At 38.3% G+C, this 18,360-nt stretch overlaps 1 protein-coding gene across 1 annotated transcript in view; it reads left to right on the top strand.

Annotated features, from left to right (window-relative positions):
- The window catches only part of ADAMTSL3 (ADAMTS like 3), a 272,367-nt gene that overhangs the window by 155,548 nt on the left and 98,459 nt on the right, over positions 1–18,360 (top strand). The window contains exon 6 of the mRNA XM_018576681.1: positions 7,562–7,688. Coding sequence (XP_018432183.1) covers positions 7,562–7,688 — 127 coding nt within the window. The remainder of the gene's footprint in view (positions 1–7,561; positions 7,689–18,360) is intronic.

Here is an 18,360-nt window from a genome sequence, read left to right as displayed (position 1 = left end):
TTTGCACTGTTAAAGTGCCCATAAACATGACATAATTGACACCCGTTTCAGCTGCTTTTCAGTTATATTGTAGTTCCTTTTAAGTGTATTCATATGCTGGCTCACATTGTACACATCAGATGGCCAAACATATTTTTACATTTTTCTCATGTATAGTACAGATTTAAAAGTTCAATAAAGTCTGTAAAGCTATATATTATCTGAAAGCAGAGAACCTATAAGTCCCATGATACTCCTGCAACTGTTCATCAAAACTATATTTTCCACAGACATACATAAAAGTCACTATTGGCACATACAAACACAATATAATAAAAAAATCTGATTAAATATTGTACATTAGAGTTAATAAATTGCAGATAAAGCTGAGGATAAATCAATGCCCATTACTGCATTATTATTTCATTCATTTCTTTTTATGAATCAAATTAATCACTTGGTGACATTGTTCCAATACCTAGGGGGCATATGTATAAAGCAGTGAATGTCACATTCACAAAACATTCACAGGTGGTTAATTATTCCCTGTAATTTAAAACACATGCACCATGAAGATTTGTCTGTCTCCAATAATAATGAATGTCACGATCACTTCTTTTAAAATATATCCTCTAGAAATGACTAGTAAATAGGTAATGAGTATGGAATACTATATGTGGTGATCGCCTTTTTGTTTATGATTATTATAAGATTTAAGATTTGACTTGCATTTACTTTATATTGTAAATTACAAATCATAACTTTTACATATAATTTACCTTCAATTGTAGCATGAATACAATATAATTAAAAAAAATAACAAACCTTTAAGTGTATCTTAATCCCAAACCATTTTTTGGGGTTTTAGATAAATTTGGGAGTGTCCAAAACCCCTGTCAGTTTTCTTTGCCATTTCAACCCATTACCTATACTTCCTGTCTTATAGGCACCACAGGAAGTGTGTAAATCCCTACAAAGTGTGTGAAAACTCCTCTTGGACAATTCTCATTTGGAAGATGTACCTTCTATTCTTGTTCTTGTGAAATTTTGGATTTCCCTGAATTTCATTTCTAGTAACAATAGTCACCGGGACAAAAAGAGAGGGTGAATCTCTCTAATGGGGCTCAATCAAAACCTGATAGCAGTTCTACCACTTAGAAAACTGTTAAAAAGTTTTGGAATTAGATTACATTTTAATGTGTATCCCCCATTACAAATAAAATACCTACCCAATAGATCTAGCTGTCATCTACAACCGCTGGCAGGAGAAACTTAACTAAAAAACACTGCTGCTATACAAATTAACCTACCTTAACAGGAACTGCCCTGCAAAGTTCTGGAAAATATGGTCTCCCTGGACTTAACCTAGGAATGCTGGTTCATTCATAACTCTCATTTTACAACAACTTTAAAATTGGCACTTGATATAGCATGGGCCGGCATTCATTCCATTATTATTAGGGAAAAAAAACTACACTTGTTCAAGTCCAGCTGGGTAGTAGCATCCTTAGAAGGAGGGAGAAAATTTCCTGGCAGACAATGGGTAAGATGGGAACTGTAAATGTTATAATGTTTGAAACTGACTTCAACCTGAAATTTCGGTGCTAAGATAGACACTTATTGCACTATTCATTTGCTTAGAGAATTTTTTTTGGACTGCATAGATGGGATTTTATTGAACATTACTTCATTCTGATATAACTTATTAATGTCTAAAGCAAAGATCTTATACTTAAAGCATATGAGAATGCATGGGGTTGTTATATATGCAGTATATCTAGCGTAAACATTGTATACAACCACACAGGTTCTAAAAAATGTTAAGCATATGCCTTTGGCTCGGCTGAGCTGCTTGGCTGTCTTCGGCTGCTGTGCTGGCTATTGTGAATAGCCCATACAGCAGCCCTTCAGTTCGACAGAAACGAAGGGCAGAGGCGGCCGAAGGGAGCCGAAGGATCAGCCGAAGCTACGGCTGTGTCCTTTTGACTCCATAGTGAATAACCCCCTTAGTTTAAATGGAACACAAAAAAGTGGGCAGAAACTCCCAGATAAAAAGAACCAGAATCAGTGGCAGGGAGATCTTCTTGCTGAAATCAGTGATTAAACTACGTCACCAAGCTCCATCTAAAACTCTTGGGAGGACTGGTCATTTAATGAGTAAACATTGGGATATGTCTATTACAGTGGTTCTTAACCTTAGGGGGACCAGGGCAAAGCATCACAACCCACCTCAACTCATTGTAGTAGTGTGAACATGAACAGGGGATATAGAAAACAATTGTTTTATTTTTGGCCTTGCGTTGAACCTGCATTGACCTGTACAAATAAACACAGCTTAACTAATATGGTGTGAACAAGACAATTTTCTTTTGGCATCCGCCAGCTATTAAACATTAGGCAGAAAGAGAATGCCATAGGGACAGTGCAACGCATTGTTACAATGTATTGCATTGTTTCCTTTTACTTATTATTATTATTTGCACAAAATGTAATTTATTTATCTCTATGCACCAAAGTTCATTATATTGTAATGTGTTGCAACACGCTGTGTACAAATGCAACCTGTCCTACTTTTTACAGCGCACAACAACACAGTGAAACAATAGGACATAAGGCAAATTGCCTTGTCTATGCCCAATGCATATGGTGTGAATGAAAAGGTGCAAATACAGGTCTGCACTTCGGGTTCTGGGAGCTCCAGTTGCTAAGCTTTTGTGTCCATAGGATTGTATGGACAGAATATGTGGTATACGTGTGTGCCAGATTTAAACGCACGTGTGTATGGGCATTGGTTATTAAACTCAAAAGTTTTGCATTCAGAAACTTAGGTTCATAGCTTCGACATGTGAATGCTGGTACTTGTGTTTACATACTTATACCTGCGTACAGTATATTGTGTCCATACAGTCCTATGGACACAATAACGCAGAAGCAGGGGCTCCCAGGCAGAGCAACTACAGGCGTATTTACAATGCATGCCCATACTCCTGTATTTGCTTTTATGTGAATCTACAGAAGTTATAACTTGCCTGCTTCTCTCTTGCCTGCTGCTGTCCTGCTTTTCTGCAGACTGCCCGTGAGGAGTAGTGGAGAGAATGGTGTTCCACTCACTTGACTCTGAGTCTTTGCAGAGCTGGTGGCAATTATTTGTGTGCCAACACTGACTCATCTCAAACAGTGTCCTGCTCTGTTTAACAGCCTGGCGGGCAAACATTGGCAGGCACACATTGTAAACAAACAGGGCCGTCTCTGCAGAGACTGTGACAGCTGTAGCTATCAAGCCTGGCAGGGGGGAAAGCAGTCAGTGCGGAACACAGAAACAATAACCAGTGGCTCTGCAAAGACTCAGAGAACACTGTGACAGTTGTCAGCCAGGCTAGAGGGAAGCAGCAGCCCAACATTGGGCCGTTGCCTGGCGGTTGAGAGACACTAGTGTACTGTATTAGGCTTCCTCCTCGTAACCAAAGGTTTCACCTTTACACTCAAGGGGATGTACAGTCATTTTATGTATTTTCTGCAGTTGGAGATGCTATTTATAGTCATGTACATAGTCATATAAATACTGGACAGCAATCATTCAAAACCTGCTATTTTGGCTGTGATGGATCTCAGGCAGCCTACGGTATATTAGCAGCCACAAATTTGGAGCACCACTACCAATTAATATAACTGCCCGTTTGACATGTTTTGGCAAGTAGCCATTTTTTCTCCTCTATTAAAAGGGAACCCCAGCAACACAGAGAATTGCCCAGAAATACATACTATTAAATGTTTTACAAGCAACAGTATGTAGGGATGGATAACAGTGTGTTATGCAGTTGTGACCAAGAGGCTCTCAGTTTTGGTTCTCCCACCTGTTCCTGTTGCTTTGTTTAATGCATTTAATTATCTGCAAATCAATACATAAGTGGACTGAGTGATGGTCTGGGTTTTTGCTGGAAAGAAAACCTGGACTGCCATTGCTAGTTTTCTTGCCCAAATGCATTTGGCTCCGCTGTGTACTGCACGTCTATTCCAAGATAATTGGCACTTCTGACCCTGATCAGATAAAAGATTTTTGCACACATTTGTAAAACAATGGCTTGGAGTCAGTACTTTGTACTTTGTAAAAGTAATATAAAAAGCTAATAAACAGTTCACAGTTTATATATTGGTCACATGCCTATGTTCACAGCAGTTCCTACATTAATGAAAAATACAATAGTTAATATGCAGTATAGTCAGGACTCTAGTAATTAATCCAGAGTGAACACTGGCTGTTGAAGCTGGCTGTCACTCATATTTCCAGCCCTAGAGTTAAAATAAAGTTTAGATCCCTTGGTGTAGTTCAGACAGTATCCGTGTCTTGATTCCCTGTACTAAATCTTAAATAGAAAATGCAAAAACTGTCCAAACGCCTGCAGTATTCAGATGGAGGTTGCAGAACCCAGTTAAATGATTGCTGCCCCGACATGGTTTATGTCATTCCAAGATATGATTTTTTTCTTTTACACAACTATGGACAAATGAAAAGCAGCTTCTAAGTGGTACGGATTTGCTGACTTTTAAGTAGGTCAAACGAGACAGCGCCAGACATAATAATAAAAATAATAATAGTAATATGTGTATGTAATGGAAATCACTGTATTAAACAAATCCTGCTGGGACCTTTTAAGTCAGATCTTAATGCATGGAATGTGTCAAAGCTTACTTTAAGATTGTATATCAAAATATTTATATGTAACTTAAAGCAGTGCAGAAATTTCTCTAGGTGCTTGATCTTGGCGCTACAGCAGTGAAGTTTCTAATATTCCAGGTTGATGCAGGCCATTCTCTGTGCCTAATGGTGTGGTGGTTTTCACAAATATTTAAGGAAAACTCCGCTTTCACCAAACTACCATATATAAGATAGGGAATTGTTGCACAAGTAATTTTGTAACTTAGTTATTAAAATGACCCTTTAATTTCCCTCTGCGACTGCTCTGTTTTCTAGAACTGCAAAAAATGTAAAAAGTCAGCACAGATTTGGATGTCATGGGCATCTCATGCAAATTGTTTCCCTGTTGCTCAGATACTTTGTAAGACATCACGGTTAAAGGCATACAGATTGCTTAGGTGGTCATATCAAATAAGGTTATCTCACTCTTCTCAGGTTAGGTTAAAGCCCATCTCCGGGTTACTGTTGCCATTTCTTTCATTCTTTCTTTTTCACCTGGATTGGGGACTTAGGTGAGTTTATCTTGCTTCAGCAGGTAAAAAAAACCCTTTTCTCTTTTTGAACTGTATCTTTTTGATACTTTAAATGGTTTAGTCATTTGAGAGCACACTGGATTTGTTGGAGCAGTTAATAGCCAGTTTTCTGACCGAAAGGTCCTGTTCACACCAGGGAGTATTGTGAACATGCATCAAATGTACACAAACGTGCACGCTTCAGTGTGCATTAAGGATACGTGCACAAATGCATAACACGGTTGCTTTGCCATTACTAGGTAATGGCACCCCAAACGTGCCATTAACGAGCAAATAAGTTTTTTCCCTGCATGGTTGTGTGCATTCTTGTGGAGCACATGCACACCTAGTTACGAGAAGCATGGAGACGGCTTCCCTGCTAATCGGGAAGCCGGGTGGCGAGTCTTTACACGCCGCCCAGCTTCCTGGCTAATCAGGAAGCCAGGTGGCAAGTCATTACACTCCACTTGGCTTCCTTAATGGGACTTCCGGTTTCAGGATTCAGTATCGGCAAGTACCGAAAAAAATATATCGGTACTTGTACTCCGTACCGAAAAATCGGTATCTGTGCATCCCTAATAATTAGCCTCTATATAGCAGAGATCTAAAAGTGGGAGTGGTTGAGTAGTTTAGCAAAAGACAAGTGAGCAGGGCTGGCACCACTCAGTACACACAAATGCTGCGTGATGTCAGCCCAGAACAGAAAATTTGGAGCCAAGTGCACTTCTGGCAGATCAGCAGGTATTTTTGTGCACTTGCAGTGTATTTAAAGGAATAAAACATTGGGGAAAAGTGAATGTATTGCAAGGATGTCTTGCAACTGTTTTAATGTATTATTTTGTCTTGCCATACACTTTAAATATAATAACACTTACTTGCATGTCTAAAAATTAAAAAAATACTATAGCATACCTCTGTGTGTTAACTTTGTGAAATGGGAAAGTGGCATAACAAGCAGCAAACAAAGTATACCACTGCAAAAATATGGGTGTGGCCTAATAGAAGAAAGAATGGCTAAAGAGGTGCAGTTTTCTGGGTAGTATAAAAACAATTTTGGAAAACATATTTTTGTCACAAAATTCTTATTCTGTTTTTAAAGCTTAATGCCAGAACATTTTCAAAATGAAAAGGAAGGCTGTTTGTACACTGAGAACACCAGCCCAGGGCTGATAGGGCCCTTCACACATTGATGCCTCAAGAAAATTTTCCTTACACTGATTGGCTTATGTGCAACTTGTTTGTATTCAGCTGATTACCTATCTTTTATTTCTCTGAGGCTAGGTTCACACCTGTGTGATCCGCGTCCGCGCGGCAATCGCGCACGAAACCACACGAATTGCCGCGCGGTCACGGAGTCTAATGGCACCCCAGTCCCACCGGGCGGATTGCGTGGTTTACCCCCCCCCCCCGCAAATCCACCCGTGCAATCGAACACTAAAAAAGCCACGTGCCATGTGTCGCAAAAAAGGTACTTGTACCTTTTTTTAGCCATTGCCATGCTGAAATCAATGGGGCTGCATAGTTACATAGTTAGTCAGGTTGAAAAAAGACACATGTCCATCGCGTTCAACCTGTAGAGATATTTAAAAAAACAAAAAGAAAAAGCCTAAACAGATGCCCCCAATTACCCACTGTGTACACGTTTGCGCGGCCCCGGGATGCATATCCGGGTATCGCTCAGATCTGAACCTAGCCTCAGTGAATTGAATGGAGAGTTTTCACTGCTAGTTTTTGTCTGCACTGTTTCCCACAAAGCTATGAAGTGTGCCTCTTTCACAGCTGGAATCCCCAGTCATTTGTTCAGTCTTCATTATTGCAAATCCAATGGTGGACTTTGACACTATCATATGCTTAGTGGCTAAGGCACAAGGCAGAAATGGGATCTGATGGCAGAAATCACCAGCAACTATACAAACCTGGAATATATGTTTTTGGTGGAGTTCGCCTTTAAAGATACATGGTATAAATGTACAGATCTTGCTGAATAAATGCAATGAAGTCATAAGTAAAAAAAAAGTGCACAGTGGGGACTTTGAGTGGAAATGAGTATAAAAACATCCATAAAACAAGAACTCCCCATTTTCGTTCACAATGAAACAGCAATTCTGATGAGACAGTACTGTAATTGTAGACTTCTCTGTTTTCCTTTGGGCTTGCATTCTATCAACTGATAAGCAGTCTACTTTATTAACATAGTAGAACTGATACTGTGCCACAGGATGTGTCTAACATCAACCGAGAAACAATGTCTGCTCTGACAGAATCAAGCCAGCTCATAAAGTGAAAAGCATAACATAATAAATAAAATTCCAGAAACCTGAGCATGTGTACTACAGGTCTGCCCTCCTTCTAACTTTGCTGTTGATGTTGGCAGGCCGTGGGCTGTGATCGGCAGCTTGGGAGCAACGCCAAAGAAGACAATTGTGGAGTGTGTGCTGGAGATGGGTCGACTTGCAGGCTGGTGAGGGGACAATCCAAATCTCATCTTTCCCCTGAAAAAAGTAAGTATCTCCTTATTGTGTAAACCTTCAGCCTCAGCACATTTTTATCCTCAAATTACTTTGTAGTAAAATCATTTGAACTGAAAATCCACTACTATAAAATGCCTATACTAGATTCTATAGTCAGATAAAGATAAAACAAGCTTGGGTGAATATTACCTGAAGTAGATGCATACCCAATCACTAAAATATTATATAATCGTTATCACGTTAATGTAATTTCATAAATAATAATTTCAACACTTTAAATCTGCAGCTTCTAATAAAATAATATATGGTGTCTCTACCTTATTCCAGGACCCTAGCTATATAGGGTGACAACACTCTGTCATTGTCAGTGTGTTTTAACCTCTTCCAACCTCTTGGAATCAGGAATGAGTTGAAAGAGATTAGGAGTACTAAGATGAAGGATAATAAAGTACCTCCTAAAAGAAAAAAACATGTCAGTTAATGATACACAGGGCTTCAGAACACAACTGTAAATATAATGCAGTTAGGGTTGACATGGAGTCCGTCAGTAATAAAATATCTGTGTGAGAAGTGATGGAAGCTGACATTCTCTGACTCTTGGATTGCGTGCTTGCTACAGAATAGTTTTATCAGTGGCTGATCCAGGTTAAGTTTCACTGCCAGGTAACTGTATATACAATGTAGTCACGTCCACTAAAGAGTCCTGTGACAAATTTTGTGTAAACAATTTCATAATCTCATTGCTTTCATGAAGTTTTCAGATAGTAGGACAACTTTAAAAATGCTGATAAGTAATATTGATCAATACACATTTATTTTATTATTCAAGAAAGCCCTAGATTGCCTTGACCAGATTATAACATATTTATATGAACATATGTCTTATTTCTTATTACTTTGGGTTTCGATCAAAGTCCCAACTTGATACAAAATTCACAGATTGAGGAGGGCATTGCTAGCAACTTCAATGGGATGTTTGGGAGTCCCAAGGGAAATTTTTAAAGTCAGTTTGATTTATATTACTGGGGTTCTTCCATATCTTCAATACCAGGCTTGGGTGTACATAAATCCCTGTAGCATTTTATGACCATGGAACATTGTAGGCGGATTGAGCCTTTAACACTTTATAATATTATTATTATTATTAATAATAAAGATTTATAAAGCACCAACAGTTTACACATGTTTCACAAAATGGAGAGAGACAGTACAGTTGCAATACAATTTCAAGGGCCTTGCTCTTGAAAGCTTACAATCTAGCAGGAGGGGTAAATTATACAAAAGGTAATATTTGTGGGGGATGAGCTAATGAGAAAGGCAAAAGGACAGTTATTATGTTGGTGGACAGAGTAGGAGATAAACGGACAGACTGGGTATGAAGTTCCAGAGGATGCGAGAGGCTTTGAGGAAGTCCTGGAGATGAGCATGGTAGGAGGTTGATGAGTAAGCTGGAGAGTAGGAGATCTTGAGATGAGCAGATAGGATGGTTTGGGTTATATCTTGAGATGAGATTGGTGATGTTGTTTGGGGCAGAGTTGTAGATGGCTTTGTATGTTATTGTTAGTATTTTGAATTTTATTCATTGGGAAAGTGGGGACCAGTGGTGGGATTGGAAGAGAGGGGCGGTGGACACTGAACAGTTGGTAAGGTGGATGAGTCTGGCAGCAGCATTCATGATAGACTGAAGGAGGATAGCATGTGTAGTGGTAGGCCAACAAGAGGGGAGTTACAGTTGGGGCAAAAGTTTGGCGTTAATTAGACGCTTTTTGGTGTAATTTGTTAAAAAGGGGCGTGAGGAGACAGTAGGGGTGAGCTTAGGAGTGGAGCGATTTGGGTGTCATCAGGATAGAAATGGTATTGGAAGCCATGTGAGGTTATCAACTGGACAGGGAGGAGGTGTAGATGGAGAATAGAAGGGGCCCAAGGACAGAGCTTTGGGAGTCCCCCACGAAAAGAGTAAGAGGAGTAGGAAGAGTTGTAGGTGACACTGAAGGTGCGCTGAGATAGGTAGGAGATGACTGTGACGGTGTTTGCAAGTTCCACAATGTACCAACACTGCAACGCTATTGCTAATGTAGAAACGTATTAGGCTTTTAGCTTTAAACATTTATGTATAAACTCATATATGTTTGCCGATTTTTGTGTGTGTGTTGGGGATGGTAAATACCTCTCTGCTAGCTGGCTGGCTGGCTGGATGAGACTTTTGGACATTGAAATCACATAATGGGCTGGTCTAATTCTCTCCAGCTGTGGTATCACCTACAGTCCCATGCAGGGATTAGTGCCCTGCATACTTGGTGTTCGCAGCAGACCCAGTCCACCATGTGATATATAATTTCCATACTGTCCAAAGAAGCAAACTAAGTTCTGAAGAGCACATCAGAAAAGTCTGTCCCCACCCTACCAGTCACTGACTTCTGTCATCTATATGTAATGTTGTACAGTACTAGTATAACTCAGCAAACTGTTGCATATATGCAGGATTAGGCATAAGTACAGGTTCAAACTAGTTTGACAACATATCTTTAGCCATTGTGTGGAAGCATAAAATATTTTTGGCTCAATGAGGACTATTTCTGTTTTATAATAAGGGTAAAAAAATTAAGTTTTAGATATTTCAATATTGTATACTTCTTATTTTGACTTCTGAAAATCTAATTTTCCTTACCTGCATGGTTACATGTTAAATTAACGGAATGTGTTACATAGTAACTATGTAAGATACCACATTCCGTTAATCTTGATCTACTGAATCAGTGACAATACACATATTTACTTAAACTTGCATATGTTATAGTAATATAAGTTGACTTTAGAATAGACATGTTATCTCTAGTGGCTTAGGTGAGGAACTGCTATGTGCTATAAACTGAAAGCAACTGATGTGGTTTTTCAAAGAGTTGCTGAAATGCCATAGAAGAGAATTTACAGCTCATTGCTCAAATCATATCTTTTGTAGAGATCAGATTATTTTGCTTCTAAGTTAATTTTTTCTCCATTTTTAAACACCTCAGTGTTGAAGTCATAAAATATAAGGTCGTGCACTGCTTATGACTCCTCTGGGATGAAGTGAACGGAACTGAAAAGAAAAAAGCGCCAAGACTTTTCCTGAAAGAAAGGAATTAATCCAATGAACAAATCTGTAACACTCCAAAAAATTTAACATTTGGCAGCCTTATATTAATAACCAGTAGTGAGAAAAAATCAGCACGCTTGTCTTTCACCTCCTGTTAATGGTAGGGATGAAGAGAAGTAAGGTCTATCTCCTTACTTACTGCTTTAGGTGCCAGTATCCATTACTGGTCTATCGTTCATGGTATACCTTTATTTACCTAGAGCTTTCATTTCTGAGTGCATTCTTCTCGTTTAACAAACTTCTTCTTTTTTTTTTTCGTTACAAATTCAAAGCTATTTAATGTTTAACTATTTATTGGTTGAACTGCTTCCCTTTTTGTTAGAAAATATATACATTGGCAAAATAACTAATCTGAGGTTCAAAAGTTCAGTTACTTCTTAAAGAACTGTCATTTGTTGTCCTGGTGAACTGTTTTACATGTCCAAAGATTTGTAAATCTGTTCATTCAGTCTTGTAATGAACACACCTACACTCTCTGGATATTGGTGATGAAGCTGTTTTACCCGGCAAAAATGCAAAAGTACCTCAGCAAGTCTTATAATTCACAAACCTCTGCCACACTACGCAGGCAGGAAGGGGAGACAGGATGATGCAAAGCTGAACCATGAAATAGCGGTGTTAGCTGCCTGCCTGTGTTTGCATTTTTGCCGGGTAAAACAGTTGACCTGCACACATTTCAGTTGTGTTATTTACTTTGTGTCTGGAGTTCCAGTTTACAGTCTCAGAGACCTGTTTTGGTTAAAAAAAAACTAAATTACAAGAACAGAATTGTCTGGGATTTGGGGATAAAAATAAGGGCTTGCAGACTGCTAAAGGTATGTGCAGAGATACTGTACATTTATGTACTTATACATGTTACCGGCTTAGATTTGTTTGCCGACAGGTTGGCTTTTAGTACTAGTACTAGTTCTAGTACTTGATTTGTATTGTAACTGCAATGTCCTCCTTATATTGTAAAGCGCTGCACAAACTGTTGGCGCTATATAAATCCTGTATTATAATAATACTGGTACTAGCAAACCCATAATTTGTGCTTTTTAAACTGTCCCAATGCATACATTCTATTTAAACATTTCAAACAGTGTACATAGTTTATGTTCACAAAGCTGTATGTAGGTTTAGGAACCGAAATCAGTAATGAAGGAATTGTCAGGGCTGTGAAAAGATTTTTTTGCTTTGATCAATTATATCACGGTGGTATATTTTTAGATATCCGTTGACATTAAATACCACTAGAACACAATAAGAGGACAGAAAAACAATGAAGTAGCTATATACTGTGACGTTTAGTTGCCTTGACCCTATTATGTAAAGGTCACATAAAAGGGATCTCCTCCTGCAATGATGGTGTTAAAGGAAATGGGCAGGACTACTAGAGACTGTATGGTATTGTTTTATTGGCAGGATTTCCTTCTTAGTGCAAGAAAGGATGATATTATAGTTAATTGACAATACAAAGACCATGACAGCTGGACTAGCCATAGCACTTCCTCTTATGTGGAAGAAAGAATAAATTCTAGCAACTATTTGTCCTTGCATGGGCCTTCAATGCCCCCTTCATATTAAATACTGACACTGCTGCAATACTGACACTGCTGCAATACTGACACTGCTGCAATACATTTACAACGGGAAAGGATGTTAAAACAAAAAGGAGAAGTTTAAGCTCCAGAATAAATACATTGTTCAGTAGAATAACTCCTTTTCAGAAAATGCATAAAACACAGTACATATTAAAGTAAATTTTTAAACAACCATATTATAATCTCCTAATGTCAGCTTCTTATTTCAACGGGTGCAGCCTAGATGGAGGGGTTGCTGCAGGGACTTAAGTTAATAACACAATACTGGAAGGAGATTTGCTGCGCAAAACTCTCAGTAAGCAATACACGGGATGCTATGATATCAGCAAACATCTATGAGCAAGGGGAGAAGTGGAGAGAAACAGATACCTGTAACTGTACAACTGTAGTGGTTCCACCTCCACTTACACCATGGGAGCATGTTTGTATCTAAATCCAAGTGGCCGAAAAAACCTAGTCCTTTAAAGATACATGGTCTAGCTTAGAAACCATTCAACCTAATCATTACTACTTCTACTACCACTACTAATAAATATTTATAATTTTTTGTCTCACATTTATATTGAACTCAGAACTTAATTACTAGTAGAAGCATGTTCTTAGTCAGTGAGTTAACCAAGGAACAACCAAATTGCCTCGAAGTCAACTACTTCAATTTCACATAATTATTACATTAATATAGGTTCTTTAGAACAGCCTTTCTCAACCAGTTTGCTGTGGCACTCTGTGTGCCTTCTGGCTTCTTCAGGGGTGCCTCAAATTTTCACATAGCATCATTCCTTTCTTTGGTGCCCCCAAGCTTTTGATGTGAAGGAGGTCTCTGATGTGAAAGGAAAGGATGCCTGATGTAAAGTTAAGAACCCCTTTTTTTGTGTTTTTGCATGGGATCGCCCTTAAAACCCAGACCCCTATATTTAATGGGGGTCTGGTATGGATTTTGGAGGGGCCACACATTGTTTTTTACATTTATGTTTTTTACACTTCAGATTGAGATGCCTCGAGATTCTGCATAATTTTAAAGGACTGAAAAAAAGGTTGAGAATTAGACCATGGGCATCTGCCATCAACTGTGCTGACATTAAAATACTGCCATTTATTATGGTGCCACTAGTAAAGTTCATATGAACTATTACTCAGGTTAGGACTAAGATGTAGTGCCTCTCATATTAAGAATTCTGACTGCAGGGCTACAATGTAAAAGGTAAGGCACCCTCATTATTGTTATTATTATCATTATTATTATTACAATATAAGGAACATTACCATACAATTCAAGACAAGGAAGGGAGGGGCCCTGCACGTGAGAGCTTATAATCTAAAAGATGCACTCATTAGGAGTATGGATTGTTACAGATAAAAATAATGCCTTAACTTTTTCTTTAACAAAACATTGCAAAAATATTAATTGAAATAGATCAAATACATTATATAAAAGGAAAAAAAGTTCACCTAAAATTTTAAATAATGTAAATATAAGCTGCTAATGCAAACACTGAGACTGGAGGTGAGCAAATCTATTCACGGGGTTTGGGATTTATGGGGTCATTATTATTTACAGTTGACAGATATCAATGAACATCTAGAAATAGTGACACCCTCCTACACAATGTATTTAGGTAATGGCCACTCCCGTTGCGGTCCATTAAGAGTGTATTTGCCAGAAATGATTGGTAATACCAATAATTATTTGTTTCCACCATTACTTTTCCTTTATATTGGCTTTTCAAAATAGTAAACAAAATATTTAAGTGATAATATAAAGGTTTTAGTTCAGAATAACACTTTTGGCATTAGAATTTTCATAGATATCTGTACATTACACCAAAAAAAGGGACAATTGAGGAGGAAAAAGGGACAGAGGGATTTGGCCCCAAATGAGGGACAGTTAGGAGGTATACTCCAGACATAGCAAGCAAAGTTCTTGTATGTCTGTTAGTGGAGTTTGTATGCATGTGGCCTGTATGCATAGAGGATAGTGGAGAATCCCAAGTTGGCATTATTATAGTAAGTCTGAACAGGGAATTTTGTTCGCTGGCTCAGATTTGCTTATTTGTACCTGTTTTTAGCACATATAAACTGTCAGCAAAATTACTCTTAATCGACAAAAACAGCCAATCTATAGGGCCAGCATAATTCTTGTCCGCCAAATTCTTTCTGCAAGCTGCAGGATACATAAATGTGTGCTGTTAGCAGGAACATTAGCATATGTTTATGTACTGGACATTACGTATAAATGCTCTGGGAGTCCCAGACACGCTAATTACAACAATCACTTCATATGTCACACTGAAGAAAACACAAAAATATTTTGTTTGACAAGGTCTGTGTTTTGCAGTATTGAGTCTTCTGGAGCTGTATCAATACACAGGCAGAGTATTTATCAAACTTATCACCTGACACAATCATGTTGAGTGCCTCGCCTGTCTGACTCATTTGTAATGTTTTCAAGCTGACGTAAGATTACACTCATGCTTACAGATGGGAAACATTGTTAAAGGGAGGCCATACATGGAAATACTGTATATCAGTGGACAGTACAGGGTTGTGTTTGCTGGGAACTAGGATTATTTTCTCATCAGTGAAGTTAGCACTACAGATTGACTGCCCTGTGATAGACTACTTTTCTGCACAAAGGGAGTGCAATAAAAAACAGGTAGCACATAGAATACGGTTTGTTGACACCTGACACATTGGGAGCCACATGCAATTTTGCAACTATTTCATCAGTAAGACCTAATTTTTGTGGAACTGTTAATAGTTAGAGAAGGGCAAGTAAAGTAATATCATTCATGGAGGACCTCAGGTAGTAGGATCTTATCTGTGGCCAGCAGCACATATTTGGCAGCCACTCTTCTCAAGCATGGATGTCACACATTGGTGCATGTAACTTTTAGTATTAAAATATCTTATGCTGTTTTATATGGAAAAAATCAAATAAAAATTGTTTGAAAAAAAAAAAAAAAAACATTTACCTAAAGCTTCAGAACAACTATTAAAACATATATTTAAAATTCACAAAAAAAAAAAAAATATCTTATGCTGATGAACAAACAGATGATAAGTGTAAGTGGAGGATCTGGGTAAAAAAAAACACCAAATGGTCTATTTATATACAATTAACAGTTAATTAGTCCTGTGACTCTCTATTAACATTTGTTCTGTACAAATAGAGGCAACAATGAACATTCTTAGTATATTTTCTTTTCAGATCAAATGTAATGCAATACTGTATTATGGTGACTAAAAGGAACAGAGGAACTAAATACTTATTTCCTCTGTTCCTCAGCTCACATTCGACCTAAAATGAAAATATATCTAAGAATGTTTGTTTTTGGCTATATTCGCACAAAAGGAATGTTCACAGAGATTGGCAGGGCAAATGGCTCTGTCAATTGTTTATAAATAGCCTCAAATGATGGATCCAGGGCTCCTCCCACACCGCCCCACTCAGATCAAGATTGGAGAGTGGCAGTGTGGGGGCTGAGACAGCTGTCAGCTGTCATAGGAGGCCGAGCCGGTGGTGTGGGGGAGGAGTCAGCTATCAAAATAGACCGAGCCCTCCTCCCCGCACCGCTAGCTCAGCCTCCTGTGACAGCAAGTCAGGATGGAGAGCGGGTCCAAGCAGTCAGCGATCAGTGATCGCTGACTGCTTGTAAATAATTGAGGACATATAATGTTTACTGTGTCTCCAATTATGAATGAATGGGAAGTGCTCTAAATCACTTCCTGTTCTTTCATGATTGTGGACATGGTAAACATACTATCTCCACAAGTTATGAATGAACAGGAACACTCTCGGTATAGAGGATTCCTGTTCATTTATAACAGGAGCTGCAGAATAAGAAATTGGGAACCCTGTATCCTCAATCTCTTTTTCTATTTCAAAAGGGAACTATCAGGGATCTGTTTAGACCCCTAATATTTCCACAAAGCTCCCGACAGTAACGTTAAACTATAAAAATATTTATTTAAAAAAATAAATAAAATTAAAAAGTTCAGAAAAAAATAAATAAATATTTTTTTTAAATTAAAAAGGTTAGAAAAAAATAAATGTTTGGTTTCGGCCGGAGATTTATGTATTTTCGGTTTCAGTTCCAAATATTTCATTTAAGTGCATCTCTCTCTCTCTCTCTCTCCATGTATTATTAATACAAATTGGTGGCCAGCCTATGTTTTATCCTGAATTTAGTTCTGGATTTACTTTATATCATTAATCATTCATCAAATGCACTGGTAGCTGACTGTGGTGAAAGGGCTGGATTTCTACCTATAGTGTGTATCTTGTGGGTACCTTAATCTTGGGTTTACATTAAAGCACAGGATTATTTTGAAAGCAAAAATGCCAGTGAAATATTCTTAAGTGAATTAAGGAAATCGCAGCCTGCAATAGGAGTATTGTACGTGTCATGCAGCAGTTTGGGCTCCCATAAATTCCCAATGTTGTGCACTTCTCTCCCAAGGAAAACATCTCGACAACCAAGTAATATGTCTTACTAGGTGTAGGTCTGTGAAGATTATGATCGTTCACATGAAAGCCCGCTGCTGGAGCCTCCTTTGTGATAAATTGATAGCTGACTGGAAAGCTGGAACTAACCAGTGTGGTTGAAAGTGGTTTTAGAAAGTGACTCCGCTGAGTATTTGGCCAAGACGTATCTTTGTAGTGGCAGGGTTCCACTCCTGGCTGGCATGCATTCGGTGAACGTGACTCTTATCCTTTGACTAGGAGCATGTTTGTGAAAGCCTAATAGCATGTCAAGAGCTCCAAGCATGAGATCTGTCTCCACTGACACTATACAGATGAAGAAAACAGTTTGTACAAGAATGTTTACTGAAGCATATAAGCTCTTTATTTTTATTACTATGCTTTACAAAATAAGCAGTCTTGTATAGTGTTACAGCAGGTGACAGAGCAGTGAGGAGGTCCCACCAAGAAAGACATAACTATATTTAGTGAAAACAGGTTAAAGCTGAAATCCAAGAAAATAAGAAAACGCCAGGTCCTGCAGGTTTATGTTCATTTATAAAAAATCATTAAGGGACAAGGCACACTGATATGTTGTGGTAATGTACAGTAAAATATACATTACCACAATGTACATTAACCCACAAACCATGTTGTGTTGCCATTCATTTTTAATGGAATGCCAGTGCAACACACCCGCACTTTAACACACCACAATACACATGCTGTGTGCTGTAATTTTCTGCTTTTAAAAAAAGGTCTGTCTGTTTTTTTTTTATGTATTAAAGGTACACTGCCAATGCATTTAAAGTTAATGGGCGGCAACAATGTAGTGTGCTTTAATGCATGATAATGCACAGAACAAATGTTTAATACATAGTGTAAATTGATCCTAGGTGTATTTTTAAAAGCAACTAGTATAAGTACCTATATTTCACTCTGTATTAACCGCTTGAAATGCCCTTTACAGCAGAGTGCAGGCTGGAAGAGGGAAACGCAGCACAAGGAACCCATCAGTTATGGTGCAGTGCTGAATTGCTAACAAGGAACATGCTGATGGGAGAAGAGAACAGATTAATAGAGATATGAGCTGATCAGACTTCTCCCTTTCCCCTTAGAGGCTGGGTGCAGGGACAAGACATCACTGTTTTACTTGTATTATTGCTTAAAAACCATTTTTGTTTTTGGATATAACATGTCGGAAAAATAGGAGGACTAGGGCTAACAGAGGGAATACAGCAGTAATGTAATGCTTTGATTTGCTGCAGCTTACTCTTATGTGCATGGGGGATGCTGTTAACCATAGTGACAAATAGCTTCTGAGAGTGTTTCCTTCCCTCTGCTAGCTTCCCTGTTGGCTTTTTGAACAAATTTTTTTTTAAATATAGTGCTACAAAGTTGTATTTTGAAAGAACTGCAAATTGTTTTGTGACGTCTGTTTCCAATCTGCAGCTGACAGTGCACCTCTCATTAAAGGGAATGTCAGGGCACCAGAATAAAGATTTAGTTCAGCAAATAATC

Source organism: Nanorana parkeri, unplaced genomic scaffold, assembly GCF_000935625.1.
Source record: "Nanorana parkeri isolate BGI_ZX_2015 unplaced genomic scaffold, ASM93562v1 scaffold74, whole genome shotgun sequence".
In the NCBI taxonomy this organism is placed as follows: domain Eukaryota; kingdom Metazoa; phylum Chordata; class Amphibia; order Anura; family Dicroglossidae; genus Nanorana; species Nanorana parkeri.
The sequence above is the reverse complement of the archived record's forward strand: the minus strand, read 5'-3'. Positions and strand labels throughout refer to the sequence as shown.